Here is a 12,580-nt window from a genome sequence, read left to right as displayed (position 1 = left end):
GGAATTTATGGGAATTAACTTGAAATTGAGGGTAATTTAATCAAACTGTATCATATCCAAGTATAAATATAAACATTTTGTTTTGTCATAAGCAGAAATCCATGCAAAATAATACAATAAAAAAAAAAGACATTTCAACAGATTTATTTGTAAGTAGAACTTTATCAAGTTTTAATTATTTTATTGAACAATCAAAAATGTGTGGCTTCATTAGTCTTGTGCTCTGGGCTTAAAAGTGTGGTCCAGGGTTCTAGAAATCATCTATGCATGTGATGGAGGAATGCACAGTTCATGTAGGGGGCGTGGCCTTAAATAGCGCTGCAGTAAGCAGTGTGCTATGTGCATGTGATATTCAAGTGTACTTGGAAGTGCATGGAATCTGGTTGTTTTAGTCAAGATTATTCTCAAATATATTTCCCCAAACTATATAGCTAAGTTCCCTGTTAAGGGCCAACCTTCAATTTTGTAAATTCCTGGTTTAATCCCATTTATACCCATAAATTCCCGTTAATTCCTGTTAATTCCCATGGAAAGTTTCCAACTTTGAAAATTCCCAGAATTTTGCAACCCTATTCTTGTCTCTAGCGGATTAATGAGCACAAAGACATGTTATCTTAAAATCACACATTTCTTCTATAAAGTACAAACATACGTGGGATTAATTAATTCATTTGCATCATCCTGTTGGTTTTATATTTGAACGACTTGTCCCTAAATCAGCCTGAGTATCAAGATCTGGGTTGTTTTAAAAGCAGAGACACAGTCCTCTAACACGGCATCATGAATCTGAACAGGAGCCAAGCTGAACCTGAAAACAAACAGTTGAGCTCGATTGAATTTTAATGATGGTAACAAGACTGTGTGACACGTTATTGATTGTATAGCAGCACCACAACAAGCCTACTGTTCCACCGTGTCCATCACACATTATGAGTATCTTATAAATGTCACATAAAACAGGTGTATGAGTGTGTGTGTGTGTGTGTGTGTGTGTGTGTGTGTGTGTATGTGTGTGTTACCTTGCCACACCCAGCACTGTACAGAACAGATCCTTAATGTCACACGGGCTGCAGAATCGACTGAACACCACCTGAAGGAAACGGCACAAAAACACACACAGGATGATAAGGGCAGGACGTTTAATCAATGAGAAAACAGCTGATGCAATAAAAAAATATGAAATCCACATTAAAAGCGTCCTCATGACCAGTGAGGACATGGAGACTAGCACATTTGTAAGTTATGGAAGGTCTGCTCAGGTGTATTGTGTTTGTTTACATGGACATGAGGCCTGAACAACGTGTGATGAACTAACAGATATTAAAGGTATTAGATATTTCTCTGTTTCTTTGTCTATCTGCTGTTCTTCGGGTTTTACTCGATACCTTTTCTTTTTTTTCGATAAGGATTTTACACTTCAGCATTGGCTTCATTTTTTTTTACATTTCAGGATCTGTTTGAATACTTTGTTTCAGCTGCTGTCTCTTTACCCCCTCCCCCCCCCCCCCCCACACACACACTTTCTTCTGATTAGCCAGCTCTCAGAACGCTGCAGGGGTGCCAGGGGAGGGCTGCTCTCCAGTGCTGGGAGAATAGAGTCTATGTAAGAGGTTCCACTGTGTTACGTAGAGGCTTGAAGCCGTCTGGTGAAATTCTTTGTTTCATATTGGGGGAACTTCTGTGATCTACAGAAGAAACTGTTAGCGCCCTCTGCAGACTCATCCTGGGATTACTCCAACATACCTCTACCTCATGATCTGACACTTTGCCCTCGTTTAGTTTGAGCATCCAGCATCGTAACACTATATGAGAGTTTAAATGAGGATCAGCAGAATAGGTCGACATTAACTCTATTCAAATAAATCTAGTCTCAAACTAACTCCTTTTCTTATTTCTACAAGCACATTTTTCTCTTCTTATGTAGCCACTTATTAAACCTCTGCAGACCTCCTTCAACAGGATATTACAGCTCTCCTTCCACAAACAGTCAATGTGTGTGAAAGTGGAGCAACCAACCACTGGGGACGAACTCTCGAGTCTGAACGTGAGGGCTTCCCACGCTCGGGGCTCTTCCTCTGATTAAAGCCTGAGCACGCTGCAGCTCGGTGACAGTAAATATTTTTCATTTCTTCCCCTCCTCCCCCCGCTCCGAAAACAAGGTCGTGCTCCGTCACTGAACACGACAAATGATTTGTGAACATCCAGAGCGAGGGATGACCCACATAGATAACGCAGGCATTTGCATGTGATGGCATCGAAGAGCAACAAACAGCCGAGTGGGAGTGAGAAGTGACTGGGGGAGGACTGGCAGCGTAAGGGGGGGGGGCGGAGGAAGAGAGGTGGGGGAGGGTTTAACGAGTGCTGTCAGGAGGGCGGATGAAGAGATGATTGTGGAGGAGGAGAGAGGTCAAAGAGCTCTTCAGCGGTCTGGTGGTGGCAGCCTGTCACAGGTGGAGGAGACAGGGACCGGTGGAGGTCAGCGGGCAGAGAGCACTTCACAAACATCACACGCACACATGCACACACACACACTTCTGCTTACTTCTGCTCTCAAACACAGCAGGAAAAGATGACTCTTTTTTTTTTTACACTGTAGTCCTGGATTTGTTCAGCTTCATGCTGTATAATTATCCACAATTCGATGCTCGGCTATTATTTCCTCCTACAGGATTTTTATTGTCATGAAATGCTGGGTATAAGTGCACAATGTGACCCACTGTTATTACAGCAGATAATGCATCAGAGCCATAATTTAGATATTTTGGGGGGGTCTTAATGACAAATAGTTACACAACATTTTGGAAAAGCTCCAGGAGAATGCTTCAACCAGAAACAGGACTCACTGGCTTCAATGAAATCCTGATTTTGATCAAAGCTTGGCCCCAACAAATGTTGTTTTGGTCCCTGACAGGCTCCAATTGTTATTCTTAGTGTCTGACAACTTTACAGAAAGGATCCCTGCTGAGAGAGACCTTTTGTTATTTGCTTTAGATGCTTTATTAAAAACCAGAAACTGCTATTTCAAAGCCACCAGACTCCACTTACCAAAACAGTCATTTTACCTCGCAGAGCACTCATCTGCCACTGCTTTCATCTTTCAGTGTTTCTGTGTTTTAAATCATTTGTTCAAAACTGAAATCCGACACAGTATGGGTGTGATACCGGCTTTTAGAGAAGATTAACCGGCCGATGCAAGGAAAAATAAGTAACACCCGTTTACTGCAAAATAAAGTTATGATTTTTTGGGTGCGGCAGTAGCTCAGTCTGACATCTCGGGTCCTGTTTGTGTGAGAAGCAATAACAGAGTGTAAAACCAGACCCCTTCAGTGATTAATAAATACAATTCAAATTCAACAATTGTATCTATATGGATCCTTATGGTAATGTTGTCAAAAGAGCCCGACCGATTAATCGGCTAACTGATAATATCGGCCGATATCATCATATCAAGTGACTATCCGTATCGGCTAATTTAATCTCAGATATGCGTCGATATTACTCAATTCATTCACTGGTCAGATAGCATTTAATTTGAGTTTCGTTGTATTACACTAGCAGTTCTCTTTCACCAGCAGAGGGCGCTATATGGATTACAACACACATAATCACTCCAGAGTGTTGAGCAGTGATGCACGTACATGCTCAGTTACTTTCCAGTTTATCCATCTTGTCTTCATTATAAATCTTTGTGTGTTTGATAACTGCATCTGAGTAAAATGGGAATAAATGTGTAGATCTGTAGAAGATAGATCTAAGAAAGATATCAGCGATATATCGTTATCTGATTTTTTCTCTTCCTAATATCGATATCAGTAGGATCCACATGAAATCAAAAGGTTTATCTCTGCAGGGATCCTTTCTGTAATGTTTTCATACACACATGCAGGCTGAAGCAATCTGCTGGAGCTATTCCAGAAATCATTTATTAGCTGTTTTAACTCAACTGGTTTTAACAGCAGAAAAAGGAGCACACTCTTAACAGTAATAAATCTTCAGGTGCACGACTGCAAAAAGCCGAGTCAGCACACTGAATGTTCCTCAAAGTTTGGATTGTCTGGGTAGAGCAGCTGCGTACAGATCAACAAAGGATGAGTTTCAGGGCAAGGCCTTCATCGGCGCTGATCAAGGCTTTGTGCACACTTTAAGTGTGCTGACTTGTTTGTCTTCTTAACTGGTCTAGCATCAGGACCCACCACCAACTCCTGGATGAGAAATCGATACCCCAAATTCCTGATATTTTTCAACCAGTCAGATTTTTGAAAAATATATTTTTGTGACTTTATTGTAGAGACAGGACAGCAGATAGAATCGGAAATCGAGGAGAGAGAGAGAGAGTGGGGAACGACATGTGAGAAAGGAGCCACAGGTCGGATTCAAACCCGCCACCCGCCACCCGCTGTGAGGACTACAACCGCCCGTACATGGAGTGCGCGAACTAACCACTAGTCCACCTGCAAGTCCAATCAGATTTATCAAATGAAGATTAGAACAGTTGGACCTCAGACGGCAACAAAACATGCGACAGAACAAAGAAACTGAACAAAACAATCATCTTTAAAACAGACTGTGACACATGTTATTCCCAGGCACACTTTCACAACGACTCCCGCGACCCACTTTTAGGTCCCGAACCGCCAGTTGAGAACCACTCGTTTAAACCTTAAGATATGTGAAATTGAACCCAGTTTCCATGCTCGAGTTTTTGATCAGAAATCAGCATGTAATGTCCGTTTAATCAGTTCGATTTGTGCTCTTCTTTTCTCGTTTATTCCGTCTTGTGCTGCCCTCCTGAGTCGGTTATGCCTGCATGTACTTCTGTCAACATTCGCTGTCCATTTAAGAACAGAACGGTGAAAAGAAAAGAACTAAAGGACACAACATGATGACGACGAGCAACGCATCAGCTGCATATAAGCGTGCGGCAGGAGTGTCCTGTGGGATATGATTGTTCAGATTGAGTCTGTGTCTGCACTAAATCATGAATCTGATGACTTCAATACTCCGTTTGTTTAAAAGGCTAATGTTCCCTCTCAAAGGCTTTAAAGCGAGACACATTCATTGTGCGCTTGTGTTTTACATGCTGCAGCTGATTTCAATAACAAACCCCATTTTATCATAATCGCTCCCCTGCTGCTGCTGCTGCTGCATACATCGCTCAGGATGATGATCCTGCACTTTAAAAGCAGCCTCATCCACTGTTATGCTAATGGCAAAGAAACCTGGACATGCTAAACCAGAGTTTGATTATTCTTGGACAACAAAGGGGACACAGAGAACGCAGGGAGAATAAGGCAGAGCTCGTAGCTCAGGTAGTGAGAAAAGCTGAATATGCAACAGGTATACAACGTAAACAAAGAGAGAGCAGGGACGTGAACACACATCTGAGGGTGACATCTGAGGAGCGCCTGCATCATTACGCCGATGAATGAATGCATGTAACCTTCTAAAACTAGAACTAATCTAATATTTCAACCTCAAACCTGATCCGAGCTGTCATATCTGTTACATAGCATGTACATGCCTGGCAACAAGCGGCCTACAAAGGCACAGCTCGATAATATCGACCGTCAATACAGAACAACCTGCACACACACACAGACCGACACACACACAGACACACACACCACAACCTTGTGATCAGATGTGATAGGAAACTCTCAGCAGTCTAATTAAACATGTCCCTGTCTGATATTTGAAACACTCTGAGCTGTAGGAGTCGTTTCAACAAAGGAAACATCCTCTCAGCAAGCGCCACAGTGAGGAAATAACAGCTCACACACACACACACACACACACACACACACACACACACACACACAGTCATTCAAGGTCTGTGTGGACTCCATAAAAAAGACAGAAAGCGGTAAATGCAAAGTGTCGCTGAGGTATAACCTCGTTATATGGCCTCCTTTATGAGCTGCCGTTCCTCCTCCATTGGTTTGTCAATGTAAACAGAGCTCAGGCTCGACACACGAGTGTGGTGATGGAGATGGACTGCAGCAGAGCAGAGCTTCTCTATTAGCAATAATGAGACCAATAATCCTCAATGTGCACTGCTCTCTGTTCTCCATGAGCCTGAAGGAGTCGTCCACACAAGTTTTTTAGATGAGGGAATTCAGCTTCTCTCTTTAAAACACAAGAAGGATTTCTGTTCGCGGTCAAAGCAGCATTTGTGATTTTTCTCGAGGTGTTTTGGTTCTTGTCTTTGAGATTTTCATTTTAAAGGCAGGGTTGGTCATTTCCTCCAGATCCACTTTTTAAGATTTTGGTTGAAATTGTTTTTAGGTCCTGACAGAAATTAATAACTCATGTGCTCTGAAAAAGGAACAAAGAAAATCTGTCATCTGTAGCAGTTTGTAAGCCTGTAAAAACTTCAACCAATGTCTGGCCACGAGGTACCAATCTGATGAACCAATCACACGCCTCCCTGCTCCCTCTCGACCTCTTGCGTACACTAGCCTACACTCAAAGCGCGTCACCGGTGATGGAGTTTATACTGTGAGTTTACTTACCCCTGAATGAGACATGAGACGACGTAGTTTCTACACAATGTAAGCGATGAGCTTCTGGAGAAACGGCACTCGTGCATGTAAGTGAGGGGCGTGGCTTTAGAGGGAGCACAGAGGGGAGTTTTAGAAAACTACCAACCCTGCCTTTAAACTGATATGACAAACAGTGTGACAATGAACAAGAGAAACAGGAGAGGGAGATGAAGAGAAACATGAATTCATTGAGTGTCAAGGGAAAGAGTTATGAGTGAAACAAGATATCGGACAACGTCATCGCTGACTTTGGATAGTCTGATGAATATTTTGCACCTTTTTTCAACCTTTATAGACCCAAACAAACTTCTGTGGGAATCCTGGTTTGTTGCAGCCTCAGTTGAAAGACGACTTTTGGAAACTTTGGCTCTTTAAGACTCATATTTCATGCTTTTCTAATCGTCTTTAACTCCTAATTTAATCTAGTTCCAATCACATGCGTATTAAAATCATTGCTGTCTGTTCATCAGTTATTCCCAGCAGTGCACACTCTGCAGGACCCAACAACAAGAAGTAACAGAAAGGTCATCTGTGGCTGACGTGTGTCGTTTGCATACATTTGCTTTCGTTGCAGATACATTTCAAAGTGTGCACATTTTATTCAAAGATCCTGCTGACCACGATGAAGAACGCCGTCGTGTCTAAACATCAGAAGTCTTGTCTTTTAGAGAGTTGACGTGACAGCTCCAGTGTGTGCTTCTGTAACCTGTTTTATAAAGTAAGATGTGCATGTTGGGGTTAAATGCACAAACTGTGAAGAGTATTTGGAGGTCAGAGTCTGAGTTACTCTTCAACCCAACAGAGAGAGAGAGAGAGAGAGAGAGAGAGAGAGAGAGAGAGAGAGAGAGAGTGGGAGAGAGTGGGAGAGAGTGGGAGACGATCACGTGACATCACTCTGTTCAAAGCCACCAAGATCCTTTGACGAGAACAGTCATTTTACCCTGCAGGACAGGCGAGTTGTTGATCGACAGCGGCCTTGAATGGTTGGTTTGTTTGGGTTTTTGTGCGACTCTAGATATTTTAATTTCTCAGTTCTGATCCAACACACTTCTCGTGTAACCCGCTTACCCAAAAAACTAAATGATGGAGGCACCTGTCGACTAGAAACCTCTGCATTCTGCAAGGCAAAATTACAGTTTTTGTGAATGGAGTCTGGAGGTTTGGAAGACTTTAAATAAAATATGATCTTGTTCACTCTACATGTCTGTTCCCGACACAGAAGGTGATGATACTCCCTGATGATGAGGATGATGAGGTTATCATGAGAGGTAAAGTCTCTGCAACAAACAGGAAGATGTTCAGGCTGAAGGACTTGTAAGCGTTGATGCGGCACGATGACAACAAAAGAGGACGAGATGATCGCTGAGCTCGAACAGGAATCAGATGTTTCATGTTTCTTTGGATAGCTACTCTGGGAAAGATCCAAATCAAACTCGGCACGCACAGTTTCTCCATTTCTCCAACTCCATTTGAGAGATGAGAACGAGTCAAGTGCCGTTGACTTCTCAAGATTTCGACTCGATAGCAGCGCTGGTTTTTGCTAAAGTTCATTTCTCTAGATGTCGAGAAAACAACTAAACTGAAGTCAGCAGTGTTTTTATCGTTAGATAGCGACATAAATAACTCGAGTCCTTAAATAAAAACAACTGAAATGTCGTCGTTATTGCAGGAAAACAGAGTGAAATAAAAAGGATGGAAGTGTGTCCACTTAGGGCTTCTTTAGATTATAATTTACACAAATATAAACTTTTAAAAACAAGTGTCTATCCCTTTATCTTTTGGTAACATTTACTAATGTTTTCATGCTTTTAATCCCGCTCCTCAGTCACCTTTCAGCCAACCATTTTCTCTATGTGAAGGACACTTCAAAATAAACCCTGTTAAGGGCGAGTATTTATATGGAAGCTGGCATGTTGCCTTCTTTGGTACGAAAGAGAATACGATGATTTTATTTTACATTTTGCATTTCAAAGTATCAGATTGTGTCGTTTCTGAACTGGTCGAGCCTCAGGACCCACCACCAACTCCTCCATGAACAATCATGATCTGAATTTCAAAAGTTCAGTTTGGACGTCAGACGGTGGAGAACATGTGACGGAACAAAACAAACATGTTTAAAAAGCGCTTTCCACAAGCGACACACATTCACGACCCACAGAAAGCTGCTCTGCGACCCACTTTTGGGTCCCGACCCACCAGTTGAGAACCACTGTATTAGAAACTAACAGAGGAGGAAGGTGGTTCGTTGTTAGGACAAAGATGAAAAAAAGACAGATGCTTTACTCGGTATTATTTTTCTTACTCCTGAATATTTAACTTCTTCTCATTTTAACTTGATTCACGACATTTACACACTTTAATTTGCAGCCATATCTGTCCTGTTTACTGAAACTTTCCTTCATTCTTGACATTAACACCTTCATCTCATTTTAGCATCCTTATTGTTGACATTTGGATTATTTTATTTTCCACGCACATAGATCGACTTTGACGTCATTTCGACTTTAACGTCAAAATGCAGAAAACAATGTTCCTCCTCTGGTTTCTAATTCTTATGCTTTGTATTTATAGCCGTCTCTTCCATGCAGGGAAACTATAACATTTATGGTTAATTCAGCGTACTGCTTTATGCATCGTTCAACATTTCGTGTGTCAGCAGCACACTGTGTCTTACCTTCTGGATCCTGCCGTCCACGTCCAGGTAAATGACCCGGTATGAGGACGAAGCGGAGCCCATGATCCCCCTCTCCTCTCCCCGGAGTCGGTGCGTCGCTGTGCGGTTACTGCTGCGGGCTCCGTGTCACCGCTCCGGTCCAACTCCCGCCTCCGTTAAACAACCAACCGAGGAGGGGGTGAAAGCGGAGTCAGCGGTCCGAGAACATCCCACCTGCCTGCCTGTGTACCTGTCAGTGAAACACACTGGTACAAACTCTTTGTGTGTGTGTGTGTGTGTGTGTGTGTATGTGTGTGTGTGTGTGTGTGTGTCCTCTTCTCTGCTCTCTGTCACCTCGCGCTATCTAACAGCATCTCATAAAGCCTGTCCACGCGCGTCCCCGCCCCCGACTTCTCCTTGGGCTGCGCGCGCTCACCTACACCAACACACACCGAGACACACTTGAACCGAGTGATACAAATAGTCTACACTACACTTTTCCAATTCTGTCTGTTTATACTTACGTGCAGTATATGAGGGGAGAAAAGTCCTGCGTTTGAACCAATCAGAGACAAGTTGGAGTGATGTCACTGCCAGAACCGAGTCACACAGCAGGACTGCACAGGTATGAAGCATCACTCTACCTGAGAGTTTATAAAGGGCCTTCACCAGGTTTATATTGATGATTAGAGGTCAGATGGTTCAGTGACAACAACAATTAATGTTATGACATTTTATTCACACATCATGATAAGATTTTTATACCTGCAGTGTATTTATAGGTACTCACCTGTCATTTTTTAACAATCAGTCGGCCATTAGAGCTTGTAACTATACCTATTCTTGAGAGGTGATTTGTAAGTCAATTTGAGAAAGACGATCCCTTTAATTCACAATAACTCCTGAAGTTTTTATGCTGAGCATCATGTGTGAACACAAACAGCTGAATGTGTCTCTCTTCACCCGGAGTTTCTCCTCCAGCCTCCTCGTATTTATTCTGCAGAAAGTCAGAGTGAGCTGATGTGAGAACGCAGCAGGATATAATCAGGAGAATTCACCTGGAGCGAGTGGGAGGGGGTGGTGACGTTTATTCCCTGTGATCGCTGCACGACCATAGACTGTCTGCACGCCACCTCTACGATCCCCGTGCTCTAATGAACCTGCTGCATTATGTTTCCTGTTCTCCAGTTTGTTCTTCTCCACTCTTTAGATCAGATTGAGATTCTGTTCAACTACACGTTGATAGAAAGACAAATTCTCTGTGAGGTGTGTGTGTGAACAACCAGATCAGGAGGATTTGAGGAGCAGTTCTCCCGAAATGATCTAGACCCAAAGTGGGGGTCGCCAGCCACCAAGAGGGGGGTCGCGAGATGCCTTCCATAAAAAATAAAAAATCATTTAAAAGTGCATAAGTATATATTTTTACCCATTTTTGTAAATATACAAAAAGTAGTCTAATGTCATATAAGACATACTATCATTAAGTTAAATTAATGTGTACATTATTGTTTTTAGGCTGTTATTTTGTGTTCCTAGTTTTTGGATAGGTTTATTAGTGTGTGCGTGGCTGTCGCTACGTTATATACCTAACGAACCACCTTAAAGAACAATGGGGGGGTCCCCAGTTTCTGTCACCCTTATTTTGGGGGTCACGACCTGAAAAGTTTGGGAACCCCTGATCTAGACATTTTCAAGTGTCAAAACGGTTCTGGTCACAGTTTGATCATCTTGCAGGAAAAAAACATTTCAGGACTACAACTAAGGTAGGTTTCAGTTGAGGTTATTTCTTGTTATGCTCCCTGTAGAAATTTAAAAGAAGAGAAAATGGTGTGGAAACAGAAGCAGTAGATGTTTGTGTTATCTGCAGTGACTGAGGCCTTGAGGGAAGCCAGGTTAGCATTATAAGATAGCAATCTGCTAAAAAAGGCATTAACCTGATTGCTATGCCGTGTAAACAAAAGTGAACATCATACTAACAGCATGAAGCTAGTTTACTATTAACCTGTTTGCTGCACACTTGGTGCTCGATTAAGTGCTCCTGTTAGTTGTTGACATTGTTAACGTCAGTATAAGCAAAAACCAGGACCCGAAACTCTGACACCTAGTGGTTAGAATGGGTACTGCAGCCCAAATTCAAAACATTGTAGAGACCTGTCTCCCCCTCCTCTCTAGAGTTGATGCTCACACAGGTCACCATGTGGTGGACACTGAAGCTTCAGTGTTTATCCAGCTCTGCATCGGTCTGTAAACCTTTCTGTGTTCTAACCTCTCTCCATTTTTCAAAAGCATCTCCAATATTGATCCTAGTTTGATCACGTTTCTGCTCGTGGAGCTTATTAGAAACATGCAGAGGCTTTTTAGTTCGGGTACAATCACTTCTATCTGAACCAGTTCTCTTGCCCGCTTCCATCGCTGCAACACCTGTTGGTTTGACCTGATAACTGCTCTCATATCTGGCAACCCGAGGGGCGTCCAAAACGGCCGTGTGGGGGCGCCTTAAAACCGCCTACCTTCTCTGGTCCAAACAAATCCAGAGCATTCAGGATGTCTGATCATATATGTATATATCTTTATAATTATATTCGGTGTAGGAGTAATTATAACGCTCATATTTCCCCTCTGGAATAATAAAGTATTTCTGATTTTATTGATGTTTTTGCTGATTTTTGAGACTTGAGGGTTTTCTGGATTTGGAGCAATGCTTTAGGTGTCTGACATAATGAAGATAAATGGAAAACAAATCTAAAAAGATGAACTGTGGAGAAGTGGAGATGCCTTGGATTTGATTTAAGAGGCCTTTACTGGATGATCCATCCATCATGAGGACTGAAAACGAGGGGAAACGAGGGCATGAGCAGGCTGTGCTGATATTCTGATGAGTCACTGCAACACCCAGCAGATCAAACTGTTACTGCAATAAAGCCACATTAAATCCTGCAGCTGAGGGAAGGTTTAACCCAAAAACCAGTGAGTTATCTTAGTTCAGAGGCCTTTACTGGTTTTCTGTCACACCAATATCTGGCGTTTAGATCCTTTGCTTTCCTGTTAATATGGCCGTATCGTAAAACAAAGTGACTTAAACATGGGGTCTCATTTTGGTTGAGTTCAGTGGAGTCCTGCTGTATCTCATCTCGTGCGTGTGTGCGCGTGTGCGCGTGTGTGTGAAATTTGGTCTGCGTGTGTCACTGAGTGGGTCTCTGACTGTCAGGAGCTTACCGTTTGGGCTGACACCTGCCACCTCCAGCTGAGCCTGAAGCCCCCTCCACACCACCAATCAGACGGATTTAGCTCCGCTGTAGTAAGACGCCATCAAAAACACAACCCTGCAAGAGTTAAGTGAACAAAGCACACGGTTTATTTTACCCAGAATGCTTTGAGTGACTGA

At 42.6% G+C, this 12,580-nt stretch overlaps 1 protein-coding gene across 3 annotated transcripts in view; it reads right to left on the bottom strand.

Moving 5' to 3' along the window:
- pde9aa (phosphodiesterase 9aa) overlaps window positions 1-9,541 on the bottom strand; it is a 31,897-nt gene extending 22,356 nt beyond the window's left edge. For 2 of the 3 annotated variants that reach the window (XM_061054018.1, XM_061054019.1), the window contains exons 1-2: window positions 9,217-9,541; window positions 1,020-1,090 (exon numbers count right to left, since the gene is read on the bottom strand). In XM_061054018.1, coding sequence (XP_060910001.1) covers window positions 1,020-1,090; window positions 9,217-9,279 — 134 coding nt within the window. In that variant the 5' untranslated portion in view covers window positions 9,280-9,541. The remainder of the gene's footprint in view (window positions 1-1,019; window positions 1,091-9,216) is intronic. The other variant, XM_061054017.1, reaches the window with a different exon arrangement.
- Between the last annotated feature and the right edge of the window lie 3,039 nt (window positions 9,542-12,580).

This window comes from Labrus mixtus, chromosome 13 (genome assembly GCF_963584025.1).
Source record: "Labrus mixtus chromosome 13, fLabMix1.1, whole genome shotgun sequence".
NCBI lineage: Eukaryota > Metazoa > Chordata > Actinopteri > Labriformes > Labridae > Labrus > Labrus mixtus.
The sequence above is the reverse complement of the archived record's forward strand: the minus strand, read 5'-3'. Positions and strand labels throughout refer to the sequence as shown.